The sequence below is a fragment of the Thunnus albacares genome, chromosome 20 (assembly GCF_914725855.1).
Source record: "Thunnus albacares chromosome 20, fThuAlb1.1, whole genome shotgun sequence".
NCBI classification, from domain to species: Eukaryota; Metazoa; Chordata; class Actinopteri; order Scombriformes; family Scombridae; genus Thunnus; species Thunnus albacares.
This window is the reverse complement of record NC_058125.1, coordinates 12,317,061-12,335,965: the sequence shown is the minus strand read 5'-3', so window position 1 is coordinate 12,335,965 and position 18,905 is coordinate 12,317,061. Positions and strand designations below refer to the sequence as shown.

At 39.0% G+C, this 18,905-nt stretch overlaps 1 protein-coding gene across 2 annotated transcripts; it reads left to right on the top strand.

The window, feature by feature from the left end:
• Positions 1-562: 562 nt before the first annotated feature.
• On the top strand, positions 563-12,510 carry pax10 (paired box 10). Of its 2 annotated transcripts, none has more exons than XM_044338648.1 (9): positions 563-692; positions 4,687-4,798; positions 5,567-5,799; positions 6,012-6,206; positions 7,975-8,057; positions 8,167-8,323; positions 8,719-8,792; positions 10,269-10,401; positions 10,489-12,510. In XM_044338648.1, the coding sequence occupies exons 3-9, from the start codon at positions 5,694-5,696 to the stop codon at positions 10,587-10,589; spliced, it is 849 nt and encodes a 282-aa protein (XP_044194583.1). In that variant the 5' UTR covers positions 563-692; positions 4,687-4,798; positions 5,567-5,693; the 3' UTR covers positions 10,590-12,510. The 2 variants fall into 2 exon arrangements, with proteins under 2 accessions (XP_044194583.1, XP_044194582.1); XM_044338647.1 differs by having other exon boundaries at positions 5,564-5,799.
• The last annotated feature ends 6,395 nt before the right edge of the window (positions 12,511-18,905 follow it).

Below are 18,905 nucleotides of genomic sequence, written 5' to 3'. Positions count from 1 at the left end.
GATTTCCTTGAAGTGTTGTGAGATTGCACTGCAGTGTTTACTCCATCTTTATAGGACAAAGGGTACTCCTGTGTTCCTTGCTTCAGAAAGGATAAACCAGTTTTGTAGGTACCTGTTACAGGAGAAAGCAGCTGGATTATAGCACAACAATCCTCCAGAATGGACACACACTAATTGGACAACATCCAGGATTAGGCCATATGATAAAACACCCAGGTCAAAGGTCAAACACTGTCCTAAATTGCACATGGGAGTGTATATAAGCAATGATTGTGTGTTTCTGCTGTTTACAGCGCTAAATTATTTGAGTGTTACATGTTTTTGACTGGATTGTGGGCTGTATCCTTTTTTTTTTTACATGACACCAAATGTTTATTCTTTCTGTCTGTCTTTAAAGCTGTCTGTCTCTTTTTTTCCCTCTCTCTCTCTTTCGCTCTCCTCCCTCCCTTCCTCCCTCTATCTTTCCCTCCCTCCCTCCCTCCCTTCGTGCCCCAGGCAGTGTGTCTAGTTTCACAGAGCAATTGAAGGTGACAGGGACAGAGAGAGAGGGAGAGGGAGGGAGGGACAGAGGGAGGACACATCACAGTATCGCCTGGGGCTACACAACAGTAGAGGAAGAGCGAGAGATGGAGGGACAAAGAGAAAAGAGAGGAGAGACTCACGAAAGTACTCATAGGGAATTCCATAAGCAGGTAATGGAAAAATAAAGTTAAAGTTGAAATTTGTGTAAGTAGGGGTGAGTGTGTGTCATATGCATTTGCCCTCAGGTCAGCTGATATTCACTTTTAACACTCTTTTTGTGTGTGTGTGTGTGTGCGAGCCCCTTCCTCTCTGGTCTTCTCAGTCATAATATATGAATGCATTATAGGACCCAGTCGGTAAGAGCAATTATAATGCACTCCCGTTTGTTTTTATTTTAACGACTTGATGAATATTTGTCGTGGCATTGTAACCATGGTGACTGCCTCCACCGCCGCCGCCCCCCCCCCTCCTTTCCCCCCCTCCCCTTCCAGCCCAGTCCACCACCCCTTCCCCATCCCCCCTTCAGCGCTGAAAAAGCAAGGGATGGCGAGAGAGAGAGAGAGGGAGAGAGAGAGGTGACAGGAATGAACTAACAAGATGCACTAAAAAAAAAGCATGTCCTGGAGCTACATGAATCTTTGCAGTGAAGCACGCGCCGTCACACACACACACATACACACACACACATACACACACACACACACACATTATTGCACTCAGCACATAGGGATCACATAGGTTAAGCCACATTCCAACAACTGGAACACAATAAGATGCAACCATGATTTCTGAATAAAGGAGAAACAAAAAGGGTAACCAGCTAGAAAACAGGGTGTGTGGGGAGTTGATGTCATCTTTTTAGGTTTAGTTTTTAAATTAAACAAGCAGTTGTGTTACTCAACTTTCCCTCACTTTTCCTTTCACTTTCCTTTCACATTTTTACTCCATTATGAGTGTATTTACTTAGATACTAGTGCTCAGGGCTACAACTAGATTATTTTAATTGTTGATTCATCTATCAATATTTTCTCAATTAGTTGTTTAGCTGTTCGGTTTTTAAAATGCAAGGAAATCGTGAAAAATGTGAAAAATGTAAATCACACCCAAGGTGACGTTCCCAGATGTCCCATCCAACAGTCCACAACCCAAAGATATTCAATCTTCTATCATACTAAACTAAAGACTAAAGAAACTAGAAAACATTTACATTTGATGAGGTGGAATAAGACATGTTTTCTTAAAAAAACAACTCAAAATGATCAATCGATTATCAAAATAGTTGGTGATTAATTTTCTGTCAATTGATTAATCAAGTAATCATTGCAGCTCTACTTGTACTTTCATTTTCTGCTACTTTATACTTCTACAGCACTAAATTTCAGAGGCAAATATTGTATTTTTTACTCCGCTACATTTATTTGACAGCTGTAGTGACTTTGCAGATTACAAATTTACACCAAACATACAATGAGCTTATAAAGTATGATGCATCATAACAGATGAAACTACCCAACAGAATATAAAGTAGCTTAAATGAGCTCCACCTTAACCAGTTACATGCTGCTCATATGTTTATGCATCAGTGATAACAATGCAATAATATAACACATTTATTTAGAGCTGCAGCGATTAGCCCATCAACAGAAAATTAATTTGAAACTATTTTGATGACTGAATAATCATTTTAGTATTTTTTTTTTAAGCAAAAATGCCCCAAATGTCTTAATTTCAGCTTTTCAAATGTGAGGATTTGATGCTTTTCTGTGTCATATATGATGGCAAACTGAATTTTTGGATTTTTGGGGTTTTGGACAGTTGATCAAACAAAACAAGACAGTTGAGGACATTACAATGAGCTCTAAAACTGGCATTTTTCACAATTTTCTGATGTTTTAATCAGTAGATTAATCGATAATGACAATAATCGTTAGTTTCAGCCCTATATGTATAGATGTGTTCTTTGAAAGGAGTGATTCTGCATAGTGAGCACTTTTAGTTCTACGTAAAAGCACATTTTGCTGATTATATTTTTACTGAAGTAAAAGGACTTTTAATTGTTATTTGAGTGTTTTTATACTGTGATAGTGGTACTTTTACTTAGGTAAAGGATTTGAATGCTTCTCCGCTGTTTTTACTCCTTTTTACCTTTGAACTTGTCAAGTCCTTTCCTTTCTCCGAGGCACATCTTGGAGGAAAGTAACAGAGAAAGGGGGAGAGGGGAGGGAGGGGGGACAGAGCAATGGGGGCAGCGGAGAAAGAATAGCAGAGTATGAAAGAGAGAGGGAGCGACAGAGAGAAAGGGAGCGCAAAGTCTTGTCAACCGGAAATAAAACAAGCTGGCACCCTCCCCATCCCCAAGCCCCTACACCCACCCCAAAGTCACATACTTCCTCTTCACTCTCTCTCTCTGTTTCTCTCCCCTGCTTCCATCTTCCATCTCTCTCTCTCGCTCTCTTCTCTCCCTTCTGCTGCAAAGAGATATATTTAAACCCCGGTTCTACTCTGCTCTCGCTCTTTTGACTCCACCATACATACCGTCATACCTGCGTCATTACTTACGCCTCACATCAGACCTCGTGTGTCTATTGCCGAGGGTTTCTGTATGGTGCTCCTTTAACCCGCTTTGGGGCCAGACAATGCCTTTGTTTATTGTCCCATAGCTTTAAGCTCAGTGTGTTATAGCAGAACAATACCTCTGTAGTCAGGGAACAATACCTGGCTACTCCAGGAAAAGCTGTAACACAGCCTAGATGCCATTTTTTAGCCCTTGTGTTAAGAAATAAACTGTGTTGACTTTACACACCTACAGCATCTTTACAGCACTGTAGGCCTCACACACACACTGTGCTTGGATTATCCATATAGGCATGATATCAATTAGCTGAAGATGCAGAAGTTTTTCTATGACAATATTTCTAACTGATGAAGTCAATAAGTTTAAGTTTATTATTTTGTTACAATATATCTTACATTATGAAACCATTTGGTTTTTGATGTTTAATGTCCTTAACTAAGTGTGGCTAAATTAGTTAAAAATTGAATGAAAGTAGTACTCCTCTTAAAACAACGCTCAACAAATTTATGTTTTGTATTTGTTGAGGGAGATTCAACATGTAATAATATTGATTCTAGACATTTAAATCTTTATCACACTAGTAGGTCCAATAAGAGAAAATATTTAAGTGAAACCAGCTATTTAATATCTTATCTTTGCCTGAAATTATCCAGTTAAAGACGTTTTAAGACAGTAAAATTATCTTTTGTTTACATCTTTTCCATATCAGTGCCTCAAATATACTGGTTGATCAATAAAGTATGTATTATTAATGCTTATATAACTGCTAATAATTATCTAGAAACATATCTTAATTACATAGATTTGTTTTACAATGTTATACAATTTATCACTTAAGCGGCTTAAACAGATAAGGACAAATCAATATAATAATGTGTTTTTAAGCCTATAATTTCTCAATAATTCCTAACAATCATTTATCTTTACCTAAAACACATCTGCTTCTGTGTGCAGTTGCTGAATGCAGTTTTTCACAATAGCAATATATTTTTTCCCTAAATTTGCAGATGCATGTGGACATGACAAAGCTTCATCAAAGTTTTAAAGATCATCTCTTTTAAGCACTGAAATGAGGATCAATGAAATTTACCCCTACAAGTGTGAACAATGAGTTCAGTCAAATAATCTCAGATGTCTGAATTCACATGTTTTTGTGTAAAAAAAAAAAAAAAAGAACACACTTGACTGCCAATTATACTCAATATTTATATGCAATTTATGACTAAAATTGAATTCCATCATCTATTTATCATCCACTATCTCTCCATTATCTGTGCTTTATGCTCTACTCTCTCGGCCTCCCCTCCTCCTCTCGCTGGCATTAAGTTCAAACTTGACACTGATGTTGACTCACTTTGTCACCCCTCGGTGGCTCTCCCTCTCTCTCTCTCTCTCTCTCTCTCTCTCTCTCTCTCTCCCTCTCCCTCCCTCTCTCTCTCTCTCTCTCTCCCTCTCTCTCCATCGCTTGGAGGACAAGAGTGCCCGCAGACGCATTTCTCTCCAGAGCCCCCCCTCTCCCTCTTTCACTCTCTCTCACCCTGTCTAACTCTCTCCATCTCTCTCCTATACTCTCTCCTTTACACACACAGTATTGTCAACAAAGCTGGAGAACAAGGGACGTGGGGGGAACAGGGGAATAAAGGTCCACAGGGGAGACTAACACACACAGAGGACCCCCGCATCATTTTACCTGGACACTCGGTAAGTTTGCAAAAATTTTCTGTGCTTTTATATATGTGTCATTCTGTGCTGAGACTACTTTTTTAATATTAATCTGAGGCTTTGACGATACGCAACCAACGGTAAAATAATTTCTTAAATAATTTCTGGAATTGAAATGACAATTGGATGAATTGACGAGTAGCAGCTGCTTCATCCAAATGAATGAAGTCTGACCTTTGACATCGGACTGCTGCAGTAGTTTGTGAGATTTGGCTCAGTATTGACAGACCTTTGCAGTCCTTTCCGACTCTCTAATGGCAGATAAAGATGTTTATGGCCATACCACAGCACCTTATGTCTCATGCTGAGTGTGTAGAGTTAAATATGGGCTTGGTTCAAATGTTTTATGGGAGATTTTGTTCATACAGCCTGTGTGTGTGTGTGTGCGTGCGATGCCAGTTTGTGGCTACATGTAAATGCAGCGTCTTTTCATGCATGCATGTGTGTGGGGCTTAACCAGCATAGATAGAGCTAAAAGCAAGTAGCATAATAAATGTCATGGCTTTCAGAGTGAGTTCTAATGTACCTTAGCTCCCCATGGTATACTAGCATACCAATGTATAACACACACACGTTACGACAGCGGCCATGTAACTAACTCCATTTCTGTCTGTCATCATGAGGCTAATTCACCACAATGCCGACCATGTGTGAACTCATGCGATATGAACCCCTCCTTCCTCTCCTCTTCACTCCTTCCCCAACTCTCCCCCACCCCCACACCCCCCCAACCAACCCACCCAGAAGGAAGGATTGGAGGATCGAAGGAGGGAGAGAGAGAGCGAGAGGAGCCAAAGGTGACAGTTAACAGGGGCGGACACGCACAGAGCAGGACTCCTTTATTTCTCTTCATGGTGGTTTGGACACTCGTAGTATGTATGAAAAGTTAACCATGCTGAACCTGCAGAGCGGCTCAAACTGGAGCGGGCCTAACAACTGGTATCATGACCCCACCGGCGTGCAGACACAACACAGTACAGGTGAGAGAAAATCACAGATTATTATGAAGTGGGTGTCACTAAATGTAACCCCCCCCCCACCACCACCCAGAAGATAATAGATGTGGTATGGCACATGTGGCTGTCTCACCAACTTGCAGCAGCCTTACTGCATAAATCTCACATTCTGTAATCCTAAAATGTGACTTTTCATGACACTCACACATCTCTTTTGTCACCTCCGTCTCTGTCAGTGTCTGAGGGCTGTCTGCTGGACACGGAGGGCAGCATGGGGGGAGAGGCGGGGGGAGGCGGAGCGGGCAGAGGGGGAGGAGTCCCCGTGGAGAGGGACGAGGGCGAGGAGTCTCAGCTGAGGTTGCAGCTCAAGAGGAAGCTGCAGAGGAACAGGACCAGCTTCACACAGGAGCAGATCGAGGCTCTGGAGAAAGGTCAGGCCATGCAAGCACGCACAGCGCTCTCCCTCTTTTCAGCCAATCACTGCCCTCCATGGGCGCAAGCCAGAGCAGAGTGTGTCATGACGCAGCTTGTCCTGCTGCTTTTTTACCCTGCCAACACCTTTGTTATTGGATTATTGTCTTTATACCTTGTTACAGCTTTTTGGTAAACAGCAGGGGACGTAAATATGAGTAACATTACACAGCAGGATCCACATAAAAAACAGTCTGTTTATCAGACTACTTATTTAAGGCTCATAAAACAATGAAAATAATTTAGAAGGACAGGAATTCTATCAATTGCCGCCCACTAAATATGCAGAAACTCCACAAATATTCCTGATCCTTTCCAAAAAGCCTCTGGCAGCATGTAAAGCAGAGTTTTTTTATAATGCATCATTACTGTGGTCGTATTATGCAGCGAGATCTGGCCCTCGTAGCCTGATATCCACTGAGAGGGATCAGAAAGCCACTCTTGACTGGATATGGCTGCAGCAGGCCCTTGAGCTAAATAAGAACGCAATGTCCACTGTGCAGTCGAGTGGAAATGTATCAGTGTGGTCACTCCGTGCAAATGACATTAATGAGGTACACTGACCTCAGTGCACGGCCAAGGCACAATAACAATCATGTGTTGACACGGACGCCAATTATAACCAAGCCAATTATAACAATTTGTGAGACAGACTTAATTTATGAGGCCTTCGCTGTTATCTTTGTGCAATATGGATTTGTTAACCATGTGTTACGATTTTAGTCTCCAGTTGTTGGTGATCTATTAATATTAGATGTGAAGCAATATATGTATAAAAATAAATAGAATCCCCTCATTATCACCCGTCCTGCTGCCAGTTTGCACGTAACCAACTGTCTTAAACAAACCATTAACTGATTTATTTGTTGTGGTGTCTCTCACACTCACACATTGTCGACATACTGAACTAATGTTATGCATCATGAGTGCAGACAGATTAATCTATACAGACGTCTCCATTCCTAGACCTGAAACCAGACTGTCAGTTAGAGGAAGCATTTTCTCGTTTCAACTTGTCAACGACAAAAAATGCCAGCAGTTTGTCAAGTATGAATTAACTGCCACAAAGAGAAATGATAGTTGAATACAGAAAGTCTCACTGATGTGAAATTTCTGTTGTTAAAGAAACCACTGAGTGAGGAATTTGTGTGTTTGATATACAGTAATAAAGTAAGTCAGTATCTATGCTGATAAGTGCGACACAATGTTTTAGATGCTCATTTAGAGAGTAGACGATGACTAAATGAAAACCTGTGAGGGTTTTTAGTTTTAGTCAGCCTACTTTGAAATAAAGTGCTTAGGCAGCTTCTCAACTTGAATCCTTTCATTTGAACTTTCTGCATGTTCCATAATGATAAATAATTTATACAAAGTGCAACAGATAAATATTTCAAATATGGTTGTAAGGATACATCTCAGCTTCCTGGATTTGTATATCTCACAGAGAGATAATTAGTCTTACTGATATTAAGCAGTAAATACCAGATAAGTAGGTTAATATCTGCTATAAGAGTGCAGACAATTAATATATCAGGAATATCTATTTCCATTTAATTTTGAGTAAAGCTTGAATTCTCAGTTCACATTAAAAAGACAGATGCACAGATGAATCTAAAATATGTTCACACCACGCAGCACGGGTTATCAGGCGAGCTGCTCTCCAGTAGTCCTGTCATTCTCGATTAAGACTCTCACTGTGTGTTTGACATTAGTTAATATCTTCCACAGAGTTTGAAAGGACACATTACCCAGATGTCTTTGCGAGGGAGAGATTGGCAAACAAGATTGATTTACCGGAGGCCAGGATACAGGTACAATCACATTTCAGCTTGCAGTGGTGTTTGTTTTCTCTTAAATACACTCTTCTTAGTATATACCTCTACATGACTAACAGGCCTTACACAACTGTTTGATTTGCAGGTGTGGTTTTCAAACAGAAGAGCCAAGTGGAGGAGGGAGGAGAAGCTGCGCAATCAAAGGAGGTCAGGAGGTGTGACTTCCTGTTCACAGAGCCAAGCCCCACTGACCACTTCCTTCAACACATCTGTTTATCATCAGCAGCATGGAAGCAGTTCCGGTAAATCAATGCACTCTGGGTCACTTTACACTGCAAGCTTACATTGAGTCATGATTACAATTTGTCAGTATAGTCTGTTTGTTTGTTTGTTCATTCATACAGCGCTTAGGGTCTCTATGATTTCTATATTTGGCGACAGAAATGTATTACTAGTTCATAATTACAAACCTCAGAGCCCCCATGCTTGACATTTGCAGGTAGGAAAACCATTAGATTTTCTCCATTAGAGCACATCTATATTAGAACATTTCCACTGAGAGAAGTAGCTATTCCCATTACATCATGTGTGTTGTGTGTGTGTGTGTGTGTGTGTGTGTGTGTGTGTGTATGTGTGTGTGTGTGTGTGTGTGTGTGTGTGTGTGTGTGTGTGTGTCTCTCTCTCTCTCTCTCTCCAGGGTCCATGTTGAGTCAGGCTGAGTCGTCCCTGCCCAGCTACAGCTCCCTGTCAGTTTTCTCATCTGGAGTCCAGGTTGGACATTCATCATTCATCATTCATCAGCACCTTCCAAACTTTAGCAAAGCAGGTCATCGTCTCGGAGCAGAACCTGTTTTCTAGCTCCTTTATGTCAAGGGTCTAAAAATATGATATTGATCATAACTATGTAAATGAATAACTGCAGATATTAATACTACTTCTACAACAGCAACTTCTAATATTAATAATAATTACACAATTTATTATTATTATTATTGAAATTCTTAATATTGTTGTTGTGCAAGTTGTCATCCAAATAACTAACATTAATAGTATTCACAATAACAAATGTAATGCGGTAATTTACATAATAATAATAATACATAAGTACATAACTGCAATAATAATAATTATGATAATAAAACAAGGTTACCTAGATGTAACTCAGAGAAGAAGAGTGAAAATATGTGAATTAAACAGTGATTTAAAAAAATGATGCTGACTTTCTTGAAGAAGCAAAAAAGCGACACTGTGACTTCTTACTCCATTTGATTGTCAACTCAAAGGCTTTTTGTTGGTAACCGAAATTAAACACCCCAAGACTTGCTAAATAGTTTTTGATGGGGTGAGGCCTTTTTGCTTCTTCAGGATTGCTTGTATGTTTTAGGCAGAGCACCCAGTATCAGAAACTGGAGAAGCACCCTTGTTTTGTGACTATCTACAACACTGTCTTTTGTTTATCAAACAGATTTCTCAGCTGTCTTATCAGTTAGATCGGTTTTAGTGTTTAATCTACACTGTGGGCTGAATGCAAAAAATCTGCAGTGTCAATATAACCACTGAATGAGGGTGATTGATAAAGTAACTAAATCAATTTGAAAGCTAAATGATTTACAGGATTCTACATGAACTGGAGACACTTTTAACAGAAGCAGCAGTTGAAAAGCTGCTTTATCAAGATCTGAAAAAAAGCTCGGGTCACCAGAAACACAGATATTTTTACTTTATGAGGGAAGAACACTCCAAATTATTACCAAATTATTTCAAATTGTCTCAACAGCAGCATGAAAATATGCACATTTTTGTTTCATGTGTTAGTTATTCCACATTAGCCACTACAAAGTAGCTGCTGGTCTTCCAGGGGTCCACACGAAAACAAATGTCATATGTACTTAATAACAACATAAAAGTATTAATGAAGCAAAAAATAAATAAATAAAAGATTTTAATTTTGCAAATGTAATAGAGAGAATATGGGCTGCTGATCGTCTTGCGGTGTCATACTGATACCACACCACACTGCTCTAGCACCTCCATGTGGTTAAACTGAAACCATGCTGACGATACCACACATCATGCTGCTTCTGGTGTTCAACATGGTGCACAGAGCATTATACAGTGATAATAATGACTGTATACAACTTCAGAGGAGTTTTTCTATGATAATAATGATAATATAGTATTTTATGGGTGTTACTAATCTACATCTTTCCTCTCCTTCGTTCCTCCACTCCACCTGTCCACCCTCAGTCTATTCCTCCACAGTCAGCCTCCTCCTACTCCTGCATGTTACCACCATCCCCCTCTGCCCCACGCAGCTTTGACTCATCAGCGTACTCCTCCCCTCATCTGCAGACTCCGTCCTCAGCCAACTCTAACACCGGTGAGTGTTTCTCTGGTAGATTGTGAGTTTGTGGTAAATTCAGCTGCAGACTGACTTAACTGACTCTGTCTTTCTTCTCCCAACCAGGGCTCATATCACCCGGCGTCTCAGTGCCGGTGCAGGTTCCAGGAAGTGAGCAGCAGAGCATGAGTCAGAACCTGGGTCAGTATTGGGCCAGATTACAGTGAACAACAGACAATTGCTGCCAGCCAGCATAACAAAAGAAGAAGGAAAACAAGGGCATGTAAAATAAAAAAAAAGTGTCGAGAAAACAATATGGGGGCACATGGGTTTTAAGGAAGCACAGGACTGAGCTACGTATAGAGGGGCCTAGATAAATTGCAGACCCCGATATGCATTAAATGTTTACAAATTCAGTCAAGAGCAGCTTTGGTTGCATTTGACAGTACTCTAATCATACTGGTATTTGCTTAGTATTATCAGGTTTTTGTTTTTTTTCAGATAGCGTGTTTCAGATAGGGATAGGGCTGAGGTCATGATGAGAATTAGGATCAGTTTGAGATGTGTTTAGGATTAAAATAGAGTCAGGATTAGGATCAGGCTAAAGTCAGGGTTTAGGTTAGACTGCCTGTAGATGCAGTATGTTACACTGACCCTTCGACAGTTTTGACACATTTTATTGCATCAAACCTTTTGGCTTTTACTTAAAACACTCTAAAAAGCATATGAATAAATCAGATTTATTCAGTGTTAACAGGATTTCAAAAAGTGATACCAGACTTGATAGCTACCTTTTTGACTCACTTGTCTAAACCTCTAAAAATAAAAAGTTGTATTCATAGTGGTGGCTTGGACTGCTTTGAAGTTTGGATTACAGACACATCCAAAGGTTTGCCCTGAAGTTATTACTTGCTCTCAGCTGATAAACCTGAACATGTCCCACTGTTTAAGTCCATCTAAAGGCAGCTTTATAAACTGTAGCCTTGAGGTTTTTACCACATATAAAATGATTCAATGGTACTAAGTAAATGCCAGCAAAATGTCTGTATTGTGAAGTGTAACCACAGTTTCTTGTTACTTGAGCAGCTCGATGATATTGTGATAGAAAGCTTGTTCCCTGAGCATAAGCTGTGTGAGGCTGTAAACTACTGTGAAGATTTTAGACTTGCTTATGGCAATCACTTTTACTAAAACCAAAAATTTACCATTAAAAAAAAGTGTAAATCCTGCCTATCCTGCCAGCAACATTACACTGAGACTGATACTGCATATTTTTGTACAGACATCTGTGTATGATGAAGATAACTGCGGAATATTGTCAGATGTTATTGGGGGGAAGAATGTAGCACGTCATGGACTCAAATCATCCTCAAAGCACAAATATCCTTTGTCAAAATACATCATTAAGGATGCACCATATCAGATCTGTCTGACACTATAGGCTAAACATACACATATTACAGATTTACAGGTATTTACCAAAAATTACAGTAAAGCAATTCAATATCATTTCTGTTTTAGATATACAAGGACTTCCTTTTTATCTGATATATCAAAAGACAAAAGCAATTCCATCTGAGACATCCTTTTTTGGGCTTAGTACTCATTATCAACCAAATCAGCAGTGATTTTGTACATCGTTAATGAAGGCCAGTGACAATCATGCATCATTACACACCAAACGAAAAGAGGCTGCCTGCAAGCACTTCAGATACTGACAATCAAAGCCGGAGGTACAGTAGAGGAAAAACTGTGAAATTATCGCAACACTGTCCATACAGTAGCAGCAGCGATATTATCAACTGTGCATGACCGAAATAAGCCGCTAGACAATCAGCTACTTAGAGAAATGAATCAAGTATTGTACAAAAACATTACTGTACTCTGCAGGGTTTGAACCTCTGCTCACTTTCCTCTGACTATTGGTTTTGTTGATGCATCTCAGTTTAATCTCATATGAAATGTCTTTCAACTCTTATTTATTTGTCTTTTCACTTGTTCACATAAGTCCTCTGTGTTGTTTCTGTTGTTGTGTGTGCTGTGTTAGTACTGTATAGCTACCAAGAGTCAACCCTTTTGTGAAGGCCTTGGATCCCTTTAATGAAAATAAAACTGTGTGTAATAAATATAAACTCAAAGGTCGTCATTTGTGATGTCATATTACATTTTACTCACCAACGTCAGTGTGGTTCGAGGTTAAAGAAAAGGAAGTGGCTATTGGTATGGATTCCTCCATGTCAATAGTCTGTTTATTGTTGGTACAGAATTAATACGCATGCACATTGGTATTGATTGATCACGTGATCAAATTCAAATTGTTTCAAAATGGAGGAACGTTTTTGCTTGCAGGCGATATGCCAATCCCTCCCATGGCTTGGGTTAAAATGGTTTAGGTACAAAAACCACTTGGTTAGGATTAGAGAAAGATCATGGTTTGGGTTAAAGCAGTAAAATCCCCGACATGACGGTCAAAATGTCCAGTAAAAAATATAATAAATAATAAACAATAAATGCCATTTAACAACACTAAAATGCATAACATGACGGTAAAAAGTGTCCAGTTAGTGGTCTACAAGAGGTCTGTTGTTGTGTCGAAGTCTGTTCCCCCCTCGAATAATGTTCCCCTCCTGTTAAAATTGTGTTTACACACCAATAGAACAAATTACTATCGGCACAGAAAACCAGTCCGGACCAACGGCCTGTGTATTACTGGCACAGAGTCCTGTTCCATGTCAATACTCATAGTCGTAGCTGGTGCCTAAGGAAAAAGGTTAATAATTCAACATAGATGATAGTATGAAAAAAATACTTACAAGGATGATGGTTACAGTATGTGATTTTACAAAACCATCACTGTTACACCAATAACATGCTTTTTATCCAATATGACAATCTGTGTGAAAAATGTTTGGTGTCAATTAAATTCCTTTTAAACTTCTTAAAAAAAAAATCATCATTATTGTCATGGTAACTGGGAAAGTATAATAACATTAAAAAACAGACAGGATTAGACATTTTAGCATCTTTCAGCTCATTGTTTTGGTTTTTCATTCCTTAACTTGACCGTTTTGGTTCGCTCTCAAAGTTCTCATTATTGTTTGTATTGTTTTTAGCTGCAGAAAAAGCTCTGAAAAAAGGTTCAGTGTTTCCCATCTCTTGTCTAGTCAACTCAGATTTCATGGTTAGGTCCAGAGTTTATTAAACCCACTTTCTGGAGCAGGCCACAGATGTATGTGAGGGTCAGTGCGGAGGAGTACAACATTCAAACCAACACTCACACGCCTTTAAAAAGGACAACAGCATAAATGGGGCGTTCATCATAATCACCACAACTAAATGCTGAGCAGTTAATAGGTGTATATGTTTTCAACTGGTGCAGCATCATGAAGTGGACATGACGGAAACTGGCCAACCATTAGCAGGACAGCATTTTGTGCTAATGGCATGACTCACTGGGACCCTGGAGGATAGACAGGAATTAAAGATGGGAGAGGAGGAAGATGGGGAGGGATGGAGGCAAGGAGGGAGAGGGAAAGATAATGCCAGTGATGCTTTGCAGAGAGGATAAACACATACATAATGGATTCTATGATGCTATGTGAGATGCCAGTGCACTCCAGCTTAATGCAGCATCATCAATTTCCTTCAAATGTATTACAAGTACTTTGTGTTGAGTAACACTGGCTAACTGGCTCTTGTTGAAAATGAGAACTACCTTTCAAGCTATATTTTTTTCCACCGTTGCAGAAATTTTTGGTGCATTTTTTGTATATTGGCAGACAATCTGCAGCCTAATTTTAAACTGGATTTGAAAACTTGTATCTGTATTTGAGCTAATTTCTAAAGAAAATTAGATCCTCTGGATCTAAATCTGGATTTTACATCCAACTTGTTGAAATGTACCTGTCAGATAAAATACTTCACCAGCCGTGTTTCCATTGGATTCACAAGATAATTTTAAGCGAACTTTTGAAATGTCGCAAAAAGGACAATGCGAATTAGGTGCGTTTCCATCAACTGGTTTGAAGCGAATAAACTAGGCTACGCAACACATAGTTTCATCAGTAGATGGTGGTATAGGCTTAAATAATCTGCCAGTAAACAGAGTAGATATAGGCCTTCAGGAATTTGTTTCAACTGGGCAAGTTGTCATTGTTCTTTCATGTCAGCTAGTATTGGCCATGCTTCATGCTATCTGAAGACACCGGAAGATGCCAAGAGCAGAAACAGCTGATCAGTCATGTGAGTTAAATGTTCACTACGTCATTATTTATTCGACAAATGTGTTTCCATAACCCATTTTGCACATAAACTCTTTTTCGACATTTCCAAAATCCACCTCAAGTGAGCATAAAAACTTTTTTGCGAAATTGAGGAAGTTTTTTCGAATTTTGGCGTTTCCATTGAGCTTTTTTAATGCAATACTTCAAAGGCACATAAAAATAGGTTATTGGAAACTACTGTTCTCTTTTGAACAAGGGTTGTATGAACAAATGTCAAAATAAATACACATACAATTGTCTCATGTTTTTGTTTTTGTCAGCTTTGATTTTCCATAGCTTAACACTAACATGTCAAACCTAGAATGAGAGAAAGTCCAGAAAGTCAAAAGATTTTTAAAAACACTGATGAAAATGATGAACACACAAAGTATCAATACTGTGTCATTTGGGCGAGCAAACAATGAAAGTCAGAGTTAAAACCAAATACAATGTAAATATGTTCTGAGATAAAGTAACTATCACCCAAAGACAAAAACTACAAGGTCATGAACATGATTTTGTTGAAGCTTTACAAACATCTTAGAGCACTGCTTAAAGGCCTTTACATTAAATAATGTCAGTAAGATGACATTATAGAGTGTTGTTGCGTGCTTCTCATGATGATTATGTAACACCTTGCTGCAGCAGCAGTGAGCAAACTGTAAAAACAAATGTATTTTGGCTACAGCAGACCACAACCAAGATGCAACTTTGTTCCAACAGCAGAAACTAAAAATCCCCCCTGTAGTGTGAAAAGTATTGACAGACAGTGTGGGTGATGTCTTGAAAGTCTTCTTTTAGACTACCAGAAGAAAGCCGGACATTGTGGTTACAGAGCATAAATAGATGACCAACATAATGCATGAAATCATGTGTTGCAGGGTAAGCAGAGGAACAGGTACAGACAACCCACATGGAAATGACCCCCATGTGGTCTGTGCCTAATATGTGTAAGGTTTGCGTTAAAGGCCCTGAAAATATATTTTCTCAAACAGTTTCTTCCTATGAGAGACGGGTTCCTACATAAACACACAACATGTCTATCAAAGGTACAACAATTCTGGCTATTTTACATGAGAGGTTTTCTGTATTTTGCGTTTTGTCTGAGCTCTTGTCACTGGTTTTATGTGGGCATGAGCCCTTTAGGAAAAGATGATGTCACGTACCTACTAAATATCTGTGTACCAAGCAAGATTTAGCAACATTTTAATCAAAATTGATGAGTTGTATTGTATTGTTGTTACTTTTGTTACCAATCAAAACTGACAACGTCCACACAGTCCCATCAAGGGAGATGAGGTGAGTTTTTGAGTGTTGAACCATAAATACATAATACTTACAAACGTTTCCTTTATGGCTTTTATACATATGTGCTATTTTCCTAAAATTAAAAGCCTTACTTTACCTTATTTTATTTTTTAAGGAGCAAACAGGAATTGATGGTATTAAATGCAGGGGCGTCAAATTCATTACAGAAGTGTGGGGGCCAAAGGTTTCTGTGTGTGTGTGTGTGTGTGTGTGTGTGTGTGTGTGTGCGTGCGTGCGTATGTTAAGGCCTTTTTATTTTTTCTGTGGACTTACATGCGCTCCACATGTGCACGCTAATTAACAGGGTTGCAGTGTGATAACTTTAGTAGTAGAGTAGTGAATATTACCACTGTGCAGTGTTTTTCTGATCAGCCTTTAAATGCTGTAATCTGTTACTCCAACCGGACTGCTGGATCATATTTCATTGTCTCACCGACACTTTAAACAAGAAGCCCACACCAACACTGTCCCTTGTATTATTTTGCACAGGACTGTTTTCAGCAAGGGCGATCCATAAGAGCTGCTTTATTACAAACAATTCCACCGTATAAACCTGGAATCTGTGTGTAACAGCTGACCTCTTTATATACAGCCAATGGTGTAGATGGTTAGCAGAACACAAAACATTAATTACCGTGAGATCCTGACCGATCTGTTTAACGAAGGTACCGCTGCTATGCCACATGCGTAAATGCATACATCACTCTCTCAATTTAAAGATGCACTTATCGTTTCCGCAGCTGTGTGATGCTGCAGGTATTTATTAAAGCCAAAGGAAAGAATCTACCACACATCAGCTGTGAGCAACAAACAGAACACCAGTACTGATGTTTCTGCGAAATCCCGGATACATTCAATGACCCCTGAATGACATCAATGTAAAATTCAGACAATCTAACACGTTTCAGACCTGCCAGTCACATTAATAGCGGTAGCCTATTCTGACAGACATTTCAGGAGATTACGTTATAGAAGCAAAATACTAGAGAAGTAAAAGAAGCAAAATACATGAAAGTTGGTTTGTGATGGTGTAGAGCTGTGTATGTGCGCACCTCTGCTAATTAAAGCCAAGCACTTTGAGGCTTTTTGTGCTCTCTGCAGTTTTCGTTATGGACCAATCTGTATCCAAATATTCCAAAAAAGGAAATGTGCATCATGTAGCAGGTGGATGTGACTCTCATTGAGACCTGCTAATAGACTTAACAGTGGAGCAGAGGAGAGAGACTGAGATAGCGATGTAACCGACCTGTGCACTGGTATTTCACATGTTGTTGTTTTTTTTCTTATCAAAAACAAATAATTTTTAAAATATTTCTATAAAGCAAACATTTGTAAAAAAAAAAAAAAACAAACATGATTTGTGCTTTTCCAAATAACGTATTTGTATTCGGGCATACCCCTAGTGCAGCACCACATTTCTTCCCCTTCCCCTGTCACTCCACTCTGTTACATTAAAATACCAGTTTTGAGGAGCAGAAACATGTGAGGCTCGACTAAAACCATTCAGCGCAGTGGCACCCCGGACCCAAAGAGAGAGAGAGATGACTGATCGATCAGCCACTCCTCTGAGAGCAGAGAAAAGCTTCAGCTTCAGGCGCAACAACAGTGAGCTTTGTCTCCATTATTTTGGCTTTGGGATAATAAGAAACAAACAATAAGAAACAAGAAATGTCACGGTTTTCTACAAACAATAAGTATCCTGATCATAACTGGGCATTTTTGTTTTGTTTTGTTTTGTTTTTGTTTTTTGCAGCATGAGCATTTAAGTAAGATTTTGCTTGTTTTGACAGACAAAGGTGCATAGAATCATCTTATTTCACCTGCCATCCAATCTCTATTGAGTTATTGTGACAGCAAATGGTACACAGACTTTACTCCATCAAGCAACTCATTCAACAAGGACAGACTCATGCAATGTTAATGAGAACAAAAGGCTCACACACTGTATTGTGAGGGGCGTGCGGGGTCTGACTGAAAACTGGTCATAAGTGGAGCAGTGTATCAAATACCATTCATAACATCAGCATTTACCCAGAATCCTTAAATCAACTCATGTAAGAGATGAATTTCAGAGATATTTATGGTTTAGTGTGGTTAATGGTGCATTTACTGAGAATTGTTTCGCCACCGAAGGAAGTATGTTTTTTCTCACACATCCGATCATCCTGTGCTGTGGTTATCATTATTGGGAAAGCACCGATTGTCCCTGATTATACTTGGCCCCCCTACTTCCGGCGCCAGTGCGTAAATGTAACTAAATTTGCGTTTAGTTACAACTGAGAGTGGCAATAGAGTATGTTTAATCCTAGTTTATTTATATATTTGCAGGATTTTGAGTTTATTTTTTAAGTTAGCTGACTTTTTATTGCTGCTAGCCACAAGCTGTAGGCTAACAGAGGCACAGCTTTAATTTATTTTCCTTCTTTTGTTTGTTTGTGCACAAAACACAAATAAGCAACTTTAGATCACCTCTCAAGGCTTTCCTTTATTTAACTGGGATTGCTGCTGTGTCCAAGAGGTGGTAGATTACATGATGATCCCAAATTATACCCACATTTTAAACAGTCTATGGTTCAAATAAAAACATATAAAAACACAGAATTGGTACCACTTTCTGATAACTAACTAACTAACTAATATGGTTAATAAGTCATTTATAATGCACGACCAATGCAGGATTTTTAGGCTGATACTATATTGACATTGAGAGTTTAAAAATCCGATCTTTTTTTTTAAATTGACACCTTCCTTGTTTTTTTGTATTAAGTCATCATTAAGTCAGCACAAGACATTTGATGGTTGAAAAACAAAAAATAAACTGACATCCCTTCTTACTTATCAGCCAACATACACCAATCCACATATATATGCAATAAGTTATATCCATTGATATATCATCCTGGCTAATTATGGCACTTGCTTTGTCCTGTAATTGTAAAATTTATCAGAAAGATTCCTTCAAAGTCACTTTGA